Source organism: Podarcis vaucheri (genome assembly GCF_965113315.1).
Source record: "Podarcis vaucheri genome assembly, chromosome: 15".
NCBI classification, from domain to species: domain Eukaryota; kingdom Metazoa; phylum Chordata; class Lepidosauria; order Squamata; family Lacertidae; genus Podarcis; species Podarcis vaucheri.
In genome coordinates, this window is record NC_138753.1 from 26,163,871 (window position 1) to 26,183,317 (window position 19,447).

General features: G+C 45.1%; 1 protein-coding gene across 8 annotated transcripts in view; it reads left to right on the forward strand.

The window, feature by feature from the left end:
- Positions 1 to 19,447, forward strand: part of DIXDC1 (DIX domain containing 1) — an 84,732-nt gene that overhangs the window by 49,645 nt on the left and 15,640 nt on the right. For 5 of the 8 annotated variants that reach the window (XR_014214019.1, XM_082200983.1, XM_082200981.1 and 2 more), the window contains 4 exons: positions 1,605 to 1,863; positions 2,745 to 2,852; positions 15,363 to 15,475; positions 17,965 to 18,116. Coding sequence is in view for 7 of the 8 variants with exons in the window: in XM_082200983.1 (XP_082057109.1) it covers positions 1,605 to 1,863; positions 2,745 to 2,852; positions 15,363 to 15,475; positions 17,965 to 18,116 (632 nt within the window). In the remaining variant the exon portion in view is untranslated. Of the gene's footprint in view, positions 1 to 1,604; positions 1,864 to 2,744; positions 2,853 to 11,322; positions 12,235 to 15,362; positions 15,476 to 17,964; positions 18,117 to 19,447 lie in introns of those variants that run through there. The other 3 variants (XM_082200984.1, XM_082200986.1, XM_082200985.1) reach the window with 3 other exon arrangements.

Consider the following 19,447-nt stretch of genomic DNA (forward strand, 5'->3'; position numbering starts at 1 on the left):
GCCTGCAACAAGTTAGTTGCAACTGCCCATTTCAATGCATTGCTTAAAATTTATGTAGGGATGTGTGATAACCTGTGGGTTAGATTTTGCTGCTTCTTTTCGAGTTAGAAGCAGACTCCCCTCCCCTCCCAATTTTATATGTGAACAGGGCAGACACCTGCTTAAGATAAAATGTGATAGCTCTGAATGTATAGTTAGGCCTTAATTGGGCTTGCTTCCTGGAAAGTGTCCCCATAATTATGATGAGATAGTTTCCCATCTAGCAAACCTGGAAGTGTGCCATGCAGTTAAAGGCCTGATCTGTAGGTGGCAGTAATTGATTTTCTTTTGAGTCACTTATTCAGCTACATTCTCAAAAGTTCTAATGGGTGTAGCTACCAAAAGTAGCAGCTGCAAGCTGGATTCCCTTAAACCTTCTCTGCTTCAGGTGGGTCTTCCAGACATTACTATGCATTTTTATTTATTCATTATTTTATCAAATTTAAATACCACCCTTCATCTGAGGTTCATAGGGCAGTTTACAGTATAAAAACACATACTTAGCATAATAACAAACGTTACCCCCCCCCCCCCAGTTTAAAAGGCCATAGATTGTTTAATTAGCCAGAGGCCTGGGAGAAGAGGAATGTTTTTGCCTGGCGCCTAATGATATGCAATGAAGGTGTCAGGCGAGCCTTACTGGGGAGAGTATTCCAAAAGTGGGGAGCCATTGCAGGAAAAGCTTGTTCTCATGTTGCTGCACTCTGGACCACTTGTGTTCAAAACACTCATTGTTCTAGGTGCATTTTGCAACAGGGGATTAGTTTCTGAGCTCTGGGCGCAGTACTGCGCCTAAGATTTCAGATTAAAACTGCAGAGTGGAAGGAAAGGAGGACCTTTTTTCTACCTCCCCACTTCCAGCTACTCTCTGAAGACTGGAGAAGAGACCCTCTTAAGAATATTAGGGGGGTGGGCACGGGAAGGACTAGACAGTGTGAAAAATGAACAGAATGTTTTAGCTGCGGTTCATTCATGTCAGCTTTGCGTTCTTGTTTTAAAAAAGCATGCCTGGACATAATAATAATAATTAATAATAATTTATTATTTATACCCTGCCCATCTGGCTGAGTTTCCCCAGACACTCTGGGCGGCTCCCAGTCGAGTGTTAAAAACAATACAGCATTAAATATTAAAAACTTCCCTAAATAGTAATAATTCTGTGCGGCCACAACCTAGGTTTAAGGTGTCATTTAACTCCTAGCTTTCACAACTCAGTTTCTAACACTGCACAGAGTCCGGGTCGGTTCATATGGGGAGAGGCGGTCTTGGGAGCAAGAAATGCATATCATAACAGCATCAGGGCTCTGTATAAGTTGAATTACACCTGCCAGTGGATAAGGAAGGAAGGCGATGGACTTGAAGACTCCTGGTGCAGCCACCTTTCTGAAGCTAAGCAGGTTAGGTATGGTTGGAGCCTGGGAATCCCATATACACTGCCTTGACTTTCATGGTGCAAGAAAGTTGGGATATAAATATACTAATATGGTTGCAACAATTGTCCAGACTGAGTCATGCTGGGTTTCAGGCAAATAACCTCATTGTTTGGGTTTGGTTGTATTTTATAGACATTGTTGATGGGAACCTGAAATGCATCATGAGGTTGATCCTTGCCTTAGCTGCTCATTTTAAACCTGGCTCAAGTAAATCTGCCAATCAGACTCCATCGAGCATGATGGGAAAGAACTCTGCAGGAACAGGACTGTCATCAGCCAATCACAGGCCTCAATCAGCTGCTGCTGTTGCCCAGGGTGCAGTGGCTGCCCTGGCAGATGTTCGCCAGGATGTTTTGCGTTTGGGGCGTGATGTTCTCCGGCACAGACAGAGGTAACTCATTTCACTTGTTCAGTTTCATTTTGATAATGTGAGCTATTTGGAACTCCAACAAACACCCTTTGATTAGTTTTTCCGATATTCAAGTTTCTGCCTCATTGACGTATCTAGAATTGATCAAAAAGGGGTTTTCCCTAGAGTGGATTGACTCATCATCTGTTTTTGTTTGGGTGGGAAAGGCTTTTTTTTTTGGCCTTTTTCTGTAGCATGTGACTTGGCTCTCTTTCTTGAGATACCTTGGGGGTATATGCTTTGCTGACACCATTCTGCAACTGCCATTTTCTAGTAGCATGCTGGTATGGATTGTGCAGGTACACTTGTGCTGGCAAAATGTTACATCAGGAGCCAATGAAAGGAGCGATTGGAATTGTAGGCTGATGAGAAGAGATTAACAAAAGCCTTAAAGACTTGTATTTCCACAGGCCGGTGGGATTGCAGACCTGGCCCCTTCCATTCATACCATTAACCTATCTACTTCTCTCTTTGGATCCACAGTTGCCACTTTGCCATTTTTCTGCAACATTTGTTTAGTTTGCTTTGTCTTGTGTAGCTGATGGTACAACAGGTTTTTTTTTTAAAAAAATGTACATCTTTAAACCAATTATATGCAAGGAGTGATGATTTGCCTTTTAAAAATCTGGATAATAATAATAATAATAATATTTATATCCCCCCTCCCCAGCCAAAGCTGGGCTCAGAGCGGCTAACAACAGTAAAATGATACAACATTCTAGAATCATTTCATTAAGGAGGCAGTGCCAACCAAATCCTATGAATATGCCTCATTAGCCTAAATTGAAGCCAAGGGGGGTTGTTGTTGTTGTTGTTATTTTACACTGTTTGTCCTTGCTCATGGTGCAGTCTTTAATCTTCAGAGACAGCAGCCTGGATGAAGAGATTGAGCATCCATACTGGAGTGTCCGAGCACTGGTACAGCAATACGAGGGGCAGCAAAGTGTGCCTTCAGAGTCCCACTCCTCCAGGTACTAAATTTGCTCCTTGCAGCTCCTACCGCCATGCTTTTCCAAATCTACCCTTTGTAGAAGCTGGTCCTGTAATGGTTTTTTAAAAACAAGTAAGGCTATTTTCCATGTGCATGATGAGCTGCATGGAATCTTCAGTCTGATGCAGAATTTAGCTCCTTTAGAATCTCAAGTTTTGTTTCATCTAGACTTCATGAATATGTATGTATTGGAGAGCAGACACTGCTTGTTGAAGGCCCTAAAGCAAAAGCATCCCCAATGCTTTTGAGTAGTTATGTTGTGGTGCTTTCATGCACAGTCTAGCTCTTTGCCTTCTCCCATAGCTTTTAGCCCTGTGCCGCACAGATTCCCCAAGTATATTACTCCTTGCCCTTTACCTCCTCAGTTTGTGCTAGAAATATTTCTTACTATACACACACACAGCAGCAGCAGCACACTGTTTAAATTGCACTAACTTTTATACTGTTTCTCTGGATTTAGAATTGAGAGATTCTGTGCTCATGTTCATTAGAATTTAGCAATTCTCCCAGAATTTTAGCATAAGACTACCAAATGCCTTCCCCACCTTCCAAATGTGTTCCCTTAATTGCCCCCCCCAATCCCTCCCAAGTGCTTTGTCTGTGATGGCCATTGCTCTTCAGTCACTGTTGATACCCTCCACAATTACACAACCAGAAAGCAAACCCCCTGAACTCAGAGCGTTGTGTGTTAATCAGTTTGCCTGCATCTGCCAATTTGCGTCCTATTTTCTGCTCGCTGGGCTTTTTTCCGCTTGCCTCTGGATTTCTATTACATGCATTTTCTCTTTGGGTGCAAAATTTTGCAGGGCACAGTAAAATGTCGGTGCTTACAAGCGGCTTTCTTCTCTCTGTGGGAGACACAAGAAAAGGAAGGAACCTTTGACGGCATGGTGGAGAAAGCCTGATACCCTGTATCAGGGACCTTTTGTGGGCCAGCTGGGCAGAGTGAAGCTGATTTAAGTCATGGAGTCAGTTGCAAAGAGACAGACAGACAGACAGAGAGAGAGAGACAGCAAGAAATCTCACTTTCTTTGACTGAAAGGAACTGTGGTTTACAGCTGTTTTTTTCTACCATGATGCCTCATCTATTGTTTGGCATCACCCCAGGCTTTTCATTCTCTTGTTTCTCCATCCTCAAACCCCATGGACCCCTCTGGATTTTCACATTTGGTGCAGTTCAGCACGTAGTTAGTTTGTGGAAAACCTCTTCCTCCCACAACTCCCCTGTGGTGGAAAAGTAAGAGCTCTCCACAGTCCACATAGCGGGTGCTCTCCCTTGGAACTGAAACTCAGGGCAAAGTACTTGCACCGCGCTATAAAAATCCATGCTATCATGGCTGTCGGAGAACCTCACAAGCTAATTGAGGTCTGAGCCTTGGCAGTAGTTGAGACGGAGGCCCCTGGGAAAAGGACCTTGCAGGAAGTGGAGCTTGACTGTAATTATGGCTTATTTTTACTCAGACCCAACCAAGAAGTCTAAAACGAGTGCCATGTGTGCCTCTGCAGCTTAGGCAGCAGAATCCATTTCTTGTTTCTCTGCCAGGCCTATAGGGCTACAGCTGTGAACACAATAATGCAAATCGGGAGGTCATCTGCACATCAGAACAGCATGATGTGACCCACACAGTGTATTTTGTCACTTCTGCTGTTGCACATAGATGTGATTTCACCTTTGTATTCCTCACCCTAAAAGCAGTATCCTCAAAAGGGTGTCCCATGCCATGGTATTTCTACTGCAAAGGTAGAATTTGTATCCAGTCTCTTCTTCTTTTGCTGGAGCTTCTGTTGCAGACAGACTCTGTGCAGACCCCACACCAGATTAAATAATTAATTGATGAATTATTTAGCATAGTCTTGGAACATTAAAACTGGATACACAAATAAATCATATAGCTAGTTACAGCATTCCAATTGCTAAAAACAGATATGCATTTTTCAGCAAGAAACCAACAAAATTTTCTCCTGATCTGCTTTTTTTTTTTTTTGCGCAACCCTCTCATTAATATAGGAAGAAACGTGCAAGACAGCTGTGCACCACAGAAACTTATAGGTCATAATGGCCACCAGAGAATAGAAAAAGAAGACATACACTAGCCTGTTAATGATTTCACAGAAAGGTAACAAGCACACTTTTTTTTTTTTTTACTACCTAAGGAGCTAGGTCACATGCACACCATACATTTAAAACACATGGCTTCCTCCAGATGATCCTGAGAACTGTAGCTTACCCCTCGCAGAGCTACGGTTCTCAGGGTTCTTTGTGGGGGCAGGGAGCCATGTATTTTAAATGTGTTTCCATGCTAGCCGTGGAGGAGAAGACACCCTCTTTTCTACAGCAAAGTAACAGAAATGCGGCATCTTACTCTGGTAAGGGGCTTGTAAAAAAAATAAATTAAAAATGCCTTCTACCATGCGGGCTGGCAGAGGAGGGATGCAGCTTCCCTTTCTCTGCAGCTAGTACAGAGACCAAGTGGACAGGTGGAAGAGAGGTGGAGAGATCTGTTCCTCCTCCGCCACTTACTCCCTCTTGCATGGAATTCTTCATTACCTCCCGCAGCTGCCAAGCAAGTTGTTAAATACAAGAGTGAAAGCACATAGTTCTCCTGGGCTTTCTGCACTCACGTTCTGTTTGGGAAAGGGAGACAAGGGAGATGGAATAACAGGCATTCATCATTTTTGCACGTCAGTTCATTTACATTCATTCAGACTTAAAACGCCCACTGATTTGGATTGCGGCGGTGTGCTTAAAATAATAATAATAATCCTAGGAGGTGTGCTGTTACGCACAGTGAAAATAGTATGGCTCGTTTCAACCCCATCTCTGTGTACCTCCCATGCATACAGATATTTCAAAAAGTCTGGTGGAGTCAGGGATTCTCAACTTTTGTTAGAACTCTTGTTAATTCAAGAAATGCATGACTTGCGCCTCCCCTATTTTATTTTAAAAAAGGAGCCTATGTTGATTGGTAGACAGAGGTCCTTCTTGTGACAATCCCTGGACCCAAGCATATTAGAGGGAAAGAATAAGACGTTTTATATAGGATGCCCCAAGGCAGCTGACTGTAACTCAAAACAGAGAAGGAGCTAACATATCACCTAACCAGGCCCACAGGTGTACAGCTGCTCTTCCTATAGAACATCTCTTTCTATTCCCCTAACCTAAGGCAGTATCATTCTACCATCAGCCCATGCACATCAGCTTGTGAGAAGGTAAGGAATGGAGGCAGAATGCCTCTTAGCCCAGGAAGATATAGGCAGGAAAAACTGCTTGCCTTTCCCTAGCAACTGTGCCAGTCCCTGGGTTTCTGATATATGGGGCAAAGAGAGACAGTGCTACCAAAAATACCCTTTGAAAGAGAAGTAAATGGAATCCCTGGTCATGTGATCTCATTAAAAACTGCATGGCACATTTCACAAGAGTTAGAGTGATTGGCCCACAGAGCCTGGCCCGATTCCAGGGTGGGTAATTACAATTTGCCTCCTGCAGTTCCCTCTGCTGTTCTAATTGGCAACATTCCCCCCCCCCCTCTTTTCCTGACCTAAAGTATGCCATAACTCTGGTAATCAGGAGCTGAGGATTCTGGAAGCAAGCAATATGCTGACTCCATTATTTGGGAATGTTACTTGGAATTCCACTCCCCCTCCCCAGCTCCCCAGCTCTTTTGGCATATGTTCATGCTTCACACAGAATATGGCGGTTTTTTGTGGGGCCTGACCCATGGCAGAAATTGCCTCGCCCCTTATATCCTGTTGTATTCTAGAGCATGGGTAGGCAAACTAAGGCCCGGGGGCCGGATCCGGCCCAATCGCCTTCTCAATCCGGCCTGCAGACTGTCTGGGAATCAGTGTGTTTTTACATGAGTAGAATGTGCCCTTTTATTTAAAATGCATCTCTGCATAGGAATTCATTCATTCCCCCCTGCCCAAATATAGTCCGGCCCCCCACAAGGTCTGAGGGACAGTGGACCGGCCCTCTGCTGAAAAAGTTTGCTGACCCCTGTTCTAGATCATCTCCTTTATTGTGTCATCTGTGCATTGATTGAATAATGAGGACAGGAGGAGAGGTGTTCCACAAGAACTGTCTTGTTTGTGCTACTAGCGTCCTCTAGTCCAATCTTTTTCAGCCTGCCACATTCCCCTGGATGGCTCACATGCAAGGCTTGAAGCTGATGGCCTTCCCTGCTTGTTAGTTTGTTCCCAGCTTCAGGTATTCAGAGGTATACTGTTGCTGTACACATCATGTTGTTGGACTTCAGATCCTATCATGCCCCACCATTCACAGTGCTAGTTGAAGCTGATGGGAGTCCAACAACATCAAGAGGACCACAGGTTAGTCACCTGCTGCTGTACATGGAGGTTTCGTTTAATAATCATAGTTAATAGTGGCAGTCTAAGCACTACATTATTGTGGCTGCCCCAGAGTTCAGGAACTTCCTTCCTATTGACTTTCACCAAAGTCCGTGTCTGAGTGTTGGTTGGGAGCCTAGCCTGACTCCGTCCTCTGGCAACCTGCACAGAATTTTGTTTAATTGGTTGCCATCAATTTGATTTAATTAATTTTTATAATGAAATATTTTTAGATTGTGAGACTATTTGACTGATTATTTGATTGTTGTTAGCCGCCCTGAGCCCGGCTTCGGCTGGGGAGGGCGGGATATAAATAAAATTTATTATTATTATTATTAGTAGTAGTAGATTCACCAGAAGATTCCAGGGCAGGTTACGACAATTTAAATTTCACTATTAAAAACAGTTTTTAAAAATTGCAGTCACATGAATAGGGCAGGTCCTGAAAGCACACATCTTGGGTATCAAAGGCCAGGTAATAGGGGCACATTGTGGCTGTGGATGAATAGAAACTGGGTGATTTTTACCCTGTCCATTTCTCACCTTAAATTGGATCTATAGGCAAGCTCAGTATGTAACTGGGAACCCAAATTCAGACTGGGTTTTCTGTTGAGACATGGTGTTAAAGCTGTGTGAACTTCCCAAATACTTTTTTTTTTAGCCTTGTTGACTCCCCGCTGCAGGTGCTGTATCCCCAGCATAGCTGCAAGAGAAAAGAAGACCCCCAAAGATTTGACAGGTTTGATCCAGTGTGCAAATTTCCCAGAGTTCTCCTAATCCTGTAGGGCTGAGAAGCAGGCAGAAGGACAGACAACCTGCTAGGAAATTGATCGGAGATTATGTCAAGCTAGAACTAAAATGCTTTTTAATTAAACCCAGGACTGTGCTGTGATGTGTAATTAGATTTCAATCATAATGTCTTGAGAATGGGGGATATTCTCCATCCGTTAAATGTGGATTTGTGTGCCGGCTTTGTAACTGTGTACAGACAAAGGGCAGAAGCTGCATTGTGAAACTCTGCAGCGGGACCCAAGGGGGAGGTTGAAAAGGAGGGAGATGTTTCAGAGTTGTGTCCATTATTGCAGGGGGAAACAGTAGTTTCTGTGTGCTGTAGGGTTTTGTGGGGGGAGAAGCAGATATGGAAATGCTGTTTATATCCCCACCGCAGTGTCCCAGATTGAGACATCAAATCCAGGCTACCCTGCAGAGTGGCACTCCATCTCTCCCACACCTTGTGTGCTTCTCCATCCCAGCAGTGCCAGATGCACAACTTGTTCCATGTGAAAGGAGGTGGGCTGTTGAGCCTGTCATGGATCAAGGCATCTGGTGCTGGTTTACCAAATCCAGAGCTGTCACAGACATGGAAAATGCCTGTTTAAACTGCAGCGTAACTGCCAAGCTGGTAAGGGGAGATAATGGCTGCAGGCTAGGCACAGCCACTCAGAGGGAGAATTCAAGTTAAGTCAGCATCAAGGCAATTTTTGATGCTTCCAAAGATGATGTAGGTGATTGGTGCTGGCTTTAAATCTAGGTCATAGACTCAGTAGCTGCAGATTAGTTACACCTTAACATGGTTCTTTAACCACTCTGTTGTATTCACTGTGAAGGTGGCAAAAGGGTGGATTTTTCTCTCCTGGCCTTTCAAATGTGTCATAGGTGGGCTTCTAATCTATGTTAGTGGGTCGTAATTTTTCAGGATTATCATGGGACATAAAGGACACACCACCCCTGACAGGGGAGGGACCTTGCATAAAGTCATCAGCATCTCCAGTTAAAACGGGAGCTCTGGGTAGCTGATCTGGGAAAAGTCTCTTCCTGAAACTTTGGAGAGCTAATAGGAGGACACAGAAGAGCCCTGCTGGGTTAGAGCAAGGGCCCGTCTGGTCCCATCCTGTTTCCCATAGTGGCCAATCAGATGCCTCTGGGAAGCCCTCAAACTGGATACGAGAACGCCAGCTCTCTTGTTCTCAAGAGCCCCAGCAACTAGTATTCAGAAGCATGATACTGTGGGTAGAATATAGGCATTGTGAATCTTGGTTTATACAGTTATAATGAACCATAGAGCATGAGAACATAAGGAGAGCCTGCTGAATCTGGCCAGTTTCCCATTTAGTTCAGTATGCTGTGGTCAACCAGATGTCTATGGAAGCCTGCAGACAGGACCTGAGCGCAACAGGGCTCTCTCTTCCTGTGGCTTCCAGCAACTGGTATTCAGAAGGATTCTGCCTTCAGCTGTGGAGGTAGAACATGGCCATCATGATTAGTAGCCTTATTCGCCATCAATCCTCTTTTAAAGCCGTCCAAGCTGGCAGCCATCATTGCCTCTTCTAGGAGTGAATATTCCAACATTCAGCTTTCATAGGATGCCCCCAACTCACAGTATTATGAGCACGGGAGAAAAACTTCTCTCTGTATGCTTTTTCCACACCATGCAGAACTTTCTAGCTCTCGATCATGTCCCCTCCTTGCCGGTTTTTCTAATCTTGGGGTCAGCATCTTCCTTGAGCTATCCACTATGACCCCAATATTTTTTCCTCGTCAGTCACCACTCACCACCGATTCAGGTCCCATTACTTTATATGGAAGTTAGTGTTTTTTGTCACTTTACACTGGCTTACATTTGCCATTTAGATGCCCATTTGCTCAATTTAGAGATACCTTTTTGGAGCCCCTGGCATTCATTTCCCCCCCTTCAGAACCAGTGTAGGTGGACCAGTGGTCTGACTTGGTGTACAGTTTTTGCCTTGAGTGGGGGGGGGGGGTAACATTTTCATGATTGCCAAGCAGCTCACTGTGTCTGTTTGGAGAATGGCAAATTCTCCTGCTTTAAAGTTTGCCCTCAGAGCAGAAGAATGCACTCTTTCACCTGCCTTCTTCCTGTGCAGCCCTCTGTTGAATTAAATGCAGCCCTCCTGCAAAAATGCATATGTAAAATAATTCGTGCCTATGCACAAGCACTAGGAGAGGGTTTTGATGCACCGGTAACTCCCGCATCTGCTCTGAGGTGTGATCCTTGTGCACAGGGCACTGGATTTTCCTCCAGCATCCCTGCTTTGAGGGCTCAGGATGGTTGACAATTTTACTGAGGCAGACTTCATTGGGGTTTCTGCATGACCATTATATTGAAAGAAGATTCCACCTAAACATTAGGAAGAACTTCCTGACAGTAAGAGCTGTTCGACAGTGGAATTTGCTGCCAAGGAGTGTGGTGGAGTCTCCTTCTTTGGAGGTCTTTAAGCAGAGGCTTGACAACCATATGTCAGGAGTGCTCTGATGGTGTTTCCTGCTTGGCAGGGGGTTGGACTCGATGGCCCTTGTGGTCTCTTCCAACTCTATGATTCTATGATTCTATGATAGGTATATCAATTAGAGCATTGTGGCTGTAACCATCTCTCTACCATCCTCACCAAAAGTTTGAATACAAGTGGCTCTTACTACGGTATTTTGGGTGCATAGGGTTACCTTGATGTAGCTGGCCTCTTTTGGATAGAGTACGAAGTGCATTTTCATTGCCATCCTTCTTTTTCTGTGAGATCTTTGTATATAGCAATGGTAGCTGTTGCCAATAGTAACTGAGGAACAGAGTGTGACTGCCAGACCCAAGTTGTTTTCTTTCTCCCTGGCTCTGTGTTTTGCTTTTTCCAGCTGTGGAACATGAACAGGGCATCTTGGTTTCGTCACTGGCCCCAATGATGGTTGTGAAATACTTAGTGGTAACTCCGTGGCAGGGTGTGGGTGTCTGTCTACAATTCCTTTGCTGTTTTGATATCACCCTGCTGTATTTATACTTGGTGCATGTTGCAGTTTTAAATAAAAAAGGGGGATTGCCAATAAAGCTGCCTTGTGCATCCTGGTTGCCAAATGGAAATTTCAAGCCCCCCCCCCCCCAAAAAAAAAAAATTCAGGGAGGCAGTTTGTCAAATCTGCCCGGAAAAGACATGCCACCATTTTATCAGTGTCTGAAATCTATTGGTTGTTTTTTATATAAAAAAAATGTGTAGATGGACAATTTTTGCTTCCTATGCCCATCCTCCTGACTGTGACATAGCCAGAGATAATTTCCTTTGGATCCTCATCAACACACAGACACAGACACACTCTTAGTGCCACAGTTTCTGGGGAGGGAAAGCAGAGTACTGTTATGGAAAGGCAGCAGACATGCTTCAGACAGGAATTGCCCAAATCATGCTGTTTTTTTCCCAGGCCATGAAGCACGTCTTCCTTCCCTCCCTCTTCCACTCCCAGCCCCTCCCCTCCCCTCGACCATCCCTCTTCTCCACCCTGTGCTTAGACATCTTAGAGAATAGGTTTCTGCCTCGCACAGCCCTGGTGACAGCAGGAGAGAGACGGAGCTGCAGAGAGCGAAGGAAGAAGCAACGCACTCATAGACACTCGCCTGCGCACACAGACATAACAGGAACAGAGGACTGGGGGACAGCTACCTACTGTGCTACAGGAGATAGGATCCGAGGCTGGAGAAGTGGTTTCTGTGGCTTGGCTTGGGGTCTCTCTGGCGGCTGTTGGAGAGCTGGACTGATTAGAATGGGATGAAAAGCAGGACTTGCCATTCAGACCGAGATCCTTGCTGTTGAAAAGATTTTGGGCATACGTCAGACCAAAATGCAACAGTGCAAAACAAACAACCACCCAACAGGCGACCGAGCCAAGCCGAAAACCGCGGCTGCCGAGCGTCCAGCCTCCTCCTCCTCCCTGAGCCATGCTCGTAGGCTGCAGATTTATCACCGACCTGTTCCTGCCAAAGAACCGGAGCTGCTCTTTTAATTTCCCCCCTTCTTCCTGCTGTGAATTTCTTGGCTCGTGCGAGGGAGTCCGCCTGGCAAACATTTCTCTGCTAGTTTGACAGGAGCCGACATCCTTGGCGCAGAAATTCTGAGCACGTGAAGGAACGAGGCATGCCCGTGGCTGGGACTTGCGGAAGACCGAGGCTCCCTAGGAGATTGGCTCTGTGAGGCCAGAGGTCAAGGGGGGATCATGGGAGGGAAGCAGGTCAAATGGTGAGCCAGTGGCAGTGGCTGTTGTCATTTAAAAGAGGGGACAGGTTGGTTGTGGAAACGGTCAGGGGATGTGGGCTTGGTTGCTAAGACTGTTCAGTGGTCCCTTGTTAGACGCTTCTGTCTAACCTTTTTTTAGGGAAGGGACCAGGCAGTGCTGGAAGGAATGATGCATATAAATAATTTTCCTGCACCATAAATCCTGCAGAAATAGATTCAATGCCCCAGACCTAATTTCTATGTGTTGCTAATGTTGAGTGTTGAATTGGGATTTTTAAAAGAAAATCTGAAAACTGACAGCTTAAAATGCACAATTCTCCAGGGAATTGATAGCAAGACTCTGAGTTTCCTTAACCCCCACCCCACCCCAACACTTAACTTGTAGGATGCATGATGGAGATGATCTGTGACTCATGTTTTGGGTTTCAGGTGCACTCTTTGACTTGGTAACTTTATTTATTTTGGAGGTGGCCTGATGGCAGTCACTGGTAGATCATGGGCCAAAGAACCGTAAAATGGAGCTGTTGTGTTGCATGTGAAACTGCCATTAAACATCTGTAAGGTGGTTATTAAAATCCTTCTGTAGTTGCATTTTAAAGCATGGTTGAGCGTTTTCTTGTGTGTGCTACCCCCAAAGGTGCTTTAGGGGAGGGTGTGATGGATGATATCCTTCCGAATGGAGTGGGCATTTCTGTGGATCTGAATGCCCAGCTGCCCTCATCCCAGTGAGCAGTGTCTGCTTAGTAACACCCTCTCCCATATGCATTTCCCCTTCATCTTGCTTTGCCTCCACTGGGCTGTCCTGCTGGGTTGCAACCTTCTTAACTGGCCCTGCTTCCATGCCTTTGTGTTATACAGACATTTAACTGGTGAAGCTAATACAGTACTGGCATGGTGATAAAGTGATGAGGAAAATGGCTTCATTTCCACAGGTCTTAACGAAGGCAAAATAGCGATGTCTTCAAAAAGAAGAGGAGAAGTTGGCCGTCCTACTGCTTGTGTGACTTCTGTCACTAGAGTGTCATTGTCATGTTGATCCCACAGATTGAGAGCTATAGAGAACTTTCAGATATCTTAAAGAATCGGACAACAGTCCATCTCCCTCCAGCATTCTGTTTCCAACAGTAGTCCTCAAATGCTGAGGGTCCCTGTCTAGTTTCTTTTCTTCTGTGGTACACTGCTCCTATGCATGGAGGTCCCTAAAGGTGCTTCCATGGTCAGGGAGAATCCATGCGTGTGTCAGTTGTGCTCTTCCAGCTGATCCCTAAGGACTGGATTGACAGCTGTGCTGAGTGAAGCCCCTTAGTCCACATTGGTACAGTGTAGCCCAAGTCACTGATTCCTTGGGGGTTGATATACAAAACACACAACTTTTACGTTTTGTGTTCCCGCCTGCCTGCAGCTCTTGGGTTGGGCTAGTAGTATGGCAACCTGTGTCTTAAGATCTTGAATGCAGCCAAGCTGGAGTAGATTTAGTGGAGGGACTTTGATTTTTGAACTACATTACTCAGGAGCTTGATGAAGCCTTGCTCTTGCCCTGTGAGTTAAAACGAACATGCTAAGAACACGTCAGGGTTTATGAGATGCTTTGATATTATTATTCTGCGGTGTGTGCCTCCTACCGAGTGCCTTTCTAGGTGTGGGATCCAACTCAAAAGTACTGAGAATATCTGGAAAGCAGGCTGGTGGGGAGGCGTCTTCTATTTTTGTTTTTAATCCATTCTGTTTTCTTCACTCTTTCCCCCACTTTTTCTTTTGTATGCTCTACCTTTTGTTTCCTGTCTCTGGGAAAATGATACATTAACTCTGGCTCACACTTGCAAGGAGAAATTCTTTAGGGACATGTTAAATGGGTCAGTGAGTTTCAGATGCCTTTCTCTGTTGTCTGGGTGATGGATGTGAGAAGAATTTGGGGTGGGGTCACAGGGAAGAAAGTTTGAGTGGTTGGAGCAGAATAAGCAGCTGGGAGGACTGGGGTTAAAAAAGAAAGAAAAAAAGCTGAGTTCAGGCATTTAAAGCCAGATCATAAGTTGGTATCTTTATCCACATGGGAGTTCACAATTTGCTAAAAATAATCTATTTGACTTTAGGCTTTAGTTGCACAAGGCCCTTAGAAGCAAGTGAGAGAGACTGGATCCTGTGGGTAGCCTTTGTTTGCAGCTTCCAACTCCTAAGGGCAGAAGTTGCCCCAAGAAGTGTTTGTAAGCCAGGGATGGGGAGCCCGTTGTCCTCTGGGTGTTACTGGACTCGCAACTCCCAGCAGCCAGCAGGGCTAGTGGTCAGGGCTGATGGGAATTGTACTTCATTAACATATGGAGGACCGCAATGGCCCCCACCCTTGTAAGCAGAATTCCTGATGTGTAAGTGTAGAATAAACTCATTGACTTCTGGGGGTATGTGGTAGCCCTTCTGGACTCTTCTCATGTATGCTAGAAAAAGAAACTCTCCCAGTATCACTTTGTTTAGCCGTCAGCATCCATGTCAGGGTGAGGAATGGGCTTGGCAGCAGAAGCGTGGCCTCCTAATCGGGCAAGAGTGAGATAACAATGTCAGATATCAGATTCAGGTGCCATTTAGGGGGGCAAAACGGGAGAGAGATACGAGATCGAACTCATGGAGTGTATTCCCTTGGGGAGTTCTTCTGTACTCTTGCACACATCCAGTTCATTTCCGTGGGGCTTGCGCAGGATAACTTACCAATGGATTATGCCCCATTTTTAATTACTGAAAGTCTGTCCAATGAGTTGTTGCTTTTTACCAGCCCCAGTTCACAGGTACAATGTCCCCCTCTGATTAACTTGTCAACCAGGAGTGGCTTGCGAGGTGGGCGGAGGTAGTGACATCCTCCAGGCAGCAGTCCTGCACTTATTAGGACATAGATGGGGTGGGGCAACGAATACATGGGTGGGGTAGGGCTGCTGCTTCTTCAGAGCTCTATCAACCTTACCCTATTTCTGTCTGATGTATTTGCTGTAATCCACTCCCTTTCTTACACTCCATCGCTGCTCTCAAGATGTGGGCAGTATTTGCTGTAATCAAACTTTGCATGCTAACTTTATTTCACATAGAAAGTTGATGGAATAATAAAAATTTGTAATGAAAAGAATGCTTGCCTTCCCCTCCCCTTGCAGCCTCGCATCACCCAGCCCTGTGAACAGTGCAAGGAGCGAGTCCAGTATAACACACTCAGAGGAGAAGGCTGGATTTGACATTGTTCGTGAAGAGGAAGCAGATACCAGAACAGGTAGGGGAACAAACAACTGACCAGGTAAATTGAGAGGTACATGTCCACCACTTGGGCTGCCACAGCCTTCCTCTGAGATTTTACTTTGGCTCTGCATCGTGGTTAGGGCTGCAGTGGTTAATTTATTATTTGGCTAGATTAAGCGATTTTAACACTTTTAATGTACTGGAAAGGTACCTCTGATTAATTAAAACTGCAGATAGCAAGCTCAATAGGGGCAGAAGGAGAGCTCACTGTCTCAGGCCAAGGACTCGTCTAGTCCAGCACTCTGTTCTCACAGTGGCCAACATAACATAATGTCTGTTATGCGGAACCCACAAGCAGAACCTAAGCGCAACAGCACTCTCCCAACCTGTGGATCCCAGCTATTGGTATTCAGAGGCATACTGCCTCCGAGAGTGACACACTTAAAGGTAAACTGGCCTTAGCCAGGTGAGCCACTGGTTCTTATACAGCAGTCCAGCATTTCTGAGGGCAGCTTTCCACATGGCGTTTTGTTAAGTGTAAACCCAGGATGTTTTAAAGCCAGGGGCCCATGTCTCGCTGTGGAACACCCTGGGGTTTGCCTCTGAAATATGAAGATGGTCCTTGCTCTTTTTCGGCGAAAATTGGTTTGGGCTGTTTCCACACCCTCGTGGTCTTTCATGCTGGTTTTAATCAGTTGTCTGATTTTTAACCTGCTCTTCCTCCAACGAGCTGAGGGCAGCACAAAAGATTCTGTTCTCCTTTCTCTGTCTGCACAACTACCCTGCGAAGTAGGTCTAGGCTGAGAGAGACTGACTAGCACACATTCACTTGGTGAAATTCACAGCCAAGTGGGGATGTGGGGCTAGGTCTTCCTGGTTCTAGTTGGTCACTCTAACCACCACACGATAACAGCAGTTTGTAATTAGGTTTGTAATTTGAATGATCCATGTTGTTTAGGTCATGCATTTTTATTTCTAAAATGTATGTCACCTGCTTTCTGTACAAAAACAACGTTCCAAAGGAATGCATTCCGGGTTTCAAAGCATCCTTGACATCCCCTTAGAAACAGCCTAAGTCTCAGCTGGCACAGATAAAAACAGTGCAGTTTCCCTCTCTGATTATGGGATCCCCAGAACAAGGATGGGAATGAAAAACTGCAGCAAAGGGCTCCATAGTCCATGCAGATGATAGGATTTGAGGCAAAGTCCTGTTTGAGCTTAATTTTCAAACCTATAATGTGACTGGGACACATTTGTAGTGGTCTTGGGGGGACTCACTTAAAGCTATGAAAGTATGTGGAGGGGGGGGAGTCCCAGAGAACTCCTTTTTATCATTCACAGTACAGGGAAGGATGCTTTGTCCTTAACTCAAGGAAAGCAGTGGGTGGGTGGGATCCTCAAAACAAAAGCCTGAAATCCCCCATCTGACTAAGTCTGAATTCATAATCGCAGAAGCTGGAACAGAGCCTGGGAAAATGGGGGTTGGTACTTCCCCTCAGTCATTTGGAGTGACTCTTTAAAAAGTATTGGGTAGTACTTGCTTTTTAAATAATAGTAACAACAAATACAACATGTAGCATTTTTCTAATGTTTTGGTGAGTGTTCAAAGCATTTCACAACTTTATCTCTGCCACCCCTTACAGTAGCTCTGTGAGCATTTTTCAGTTTGGGGTGGATGGGTTGAGGCTGAGAAATAGTATTTTGCCAGAGACCCATCTAATGAGTTCATAGCTGTATTGAGATTTGAACCAGGCAACTTCTGAGATGACAATTGCCACTCCCGAAATGCAGTCCTGTGCATGCTCATTTGGAAGTAAAGCTCCCCGAGTTCAGTAGCCCTAATTTCCAAGTCACTATGCATAGGATCCTAGCAGGGCAAAGCAACAGAAAAGTCTACTGTGCTGAAGGAGGGTTGGATAAAACTAAGGTGTCTCTCTGCCCAACCCTGTCCAGATCTGTCAGCCTCTGCTAGTGGGGGAGCTCTGCCTATCTCTAAATAATGTAGAAGGAAGGGATTAGGTGCCTTGCCCAGGGTGTTTATAGTCTGCATTAGATGGGCAGAAAGAAAGACAGACTGGGGGAAAGATGGCAGGTAGGATGCTGTATAAACACGGGAACCAACGTGGCATTACATATTTTGGGACAGGAGTGACTTGAAAGCTGCCTTCCTGAAAAACAGTAGCATTGCTGTTGGGCCTTGTGCAAATTGGCGCACTGCCTGGCAGTGGGGGCAGAGAGACTGTTAGTGTGAACGTGGCCTGTGTGCCTGCCTTACAGTTTCCCAAATGCCGCAACTAGAGCAAGACGTTAGTTCAGATTAGCACAGTGTGTCCTCTTGCGAGGATTCTGCCAAGATGAATTTTCACCTAAGGACATAGCATCCTGTTGTTAATGGCAGGAAGTCGTGGAAGTGTACAAATTACCCGGAGGCATGTGCTATACTGTTGTCCGCCTTCTGAAGTGCAGAGGAAACTCATTTTGGCCACCCAGAGTTGTTCAACCAGCACATTGTTTTGCTTGCAGAAGAGACGTGCTCTCCTTTTCCCGTAGAGTTGCAGCAGGCCAGGTGTCCTGCCACAGGCTTGGAGACTGCATGGGAGGAGCAGCTCCTGGAGCAGCAAGATCACTTGGAAAAGGAGATGGAAGAAGCAATGAAGATGATTTCAGGACTGCAGGTATCTGTTCTGCTTCCTCTGTCTGCATTTAGCCCATTTGCTTCTGGCGGCCACTTGTAGGTTGATGTATGTAATTTGAGGCACAGCTGTGGGAGTCAGAGGCTGTTGGTTCAGCTCCTTGCCCCATATTTGCCCACTCAACCATTTGGATTTGCAGAAATGGCACTGTTACATGTGCCATGGAATACTTGTCTCCTCCTCTTGTAATAAAGCAATGGTGTAGTACCCACACTTTGGAACTCACTGCCTATTGACATCAGGCAGACACTTTTTTTGGCAACTGCTTAAAACATTTTTGTTTAGGTAAGCCTATCCTGACATATAGAAACTGAGATGTTTTTAGCATTCAGATGAGTTAAATTGTTCTTTAAATATTTGCTTTTAACTGGTTGTTTTTTTTTACTGATAATTTTAATGTCTTGTTTCTTTTGTAAACCGCTTTGAGGTTTTCTTACAATCAAGTGGTATACAAATGTCGTTAAATAAATAGTTTCCAAAAAGGGACCTGCAGCCATTCCTGAGGTTGGTAGTTCTAGAAATTCTGAGATAGCCCAGGGAAGACAAGAGAGAGACATGCTGCTCTTTAAACTTTCAATGTTAACTAATGAAATGTGTTGAACGAATGCTTCAGTGCTGAGGAAGCGCACTCAGGAAGCACATCATCACCAAGGGCATGGCAAAGTAAAAAATTCACAAAGTGGCACTGGCATAGGGCTGGGGAGGGATTTATATCATTCTCTGTACCACTTGATGACCATAATAGTTGCACAACTACATTCTGCACAGCAATAGCAAATCATGATTGGATGTGTTATCTGGGGGACAAACTGTGTTCTACCAGATGCAAAGTGCTGGGAAAATACGTCCCCACACCAGAAGTGTGGTCTGAGATGAACAGGTCTGGGCTATGTGTAACAAATGCATACCAAGTACGCTATTCTGCTTTTTTTCTTTTAAAAAAAGAGAAGATACACAATAAAAACCATAGAGAAAAGGGGACAATAACTTCATCAGATCAACAGCTGATAAAAATGCTAGAATACAGGTTTCCATCTAAGGCTTCTAAAGGACTGAGTTTATTTGCCTTGTGAGAAGCCTTGCTTCAATGATGAGAGATAGTGTTTCTTCCTGACCGGTTTGTTCCTCCACCTCTGACCCCTCCCTGGTTACGTGACCCACCCTCCTCCTCCTCGCTGCTCTGCTTGGAGGTCAAGTGCTCTGTTCCTTCTGCTAAAGGCTCTGTACTTTCTCGAGCACCAGCATTTTCTGCTCTGGGAACTGTGCTGGTTTTGAATTGTAAATGTTTATGTATGAGTGCACAAAGGCAGCAT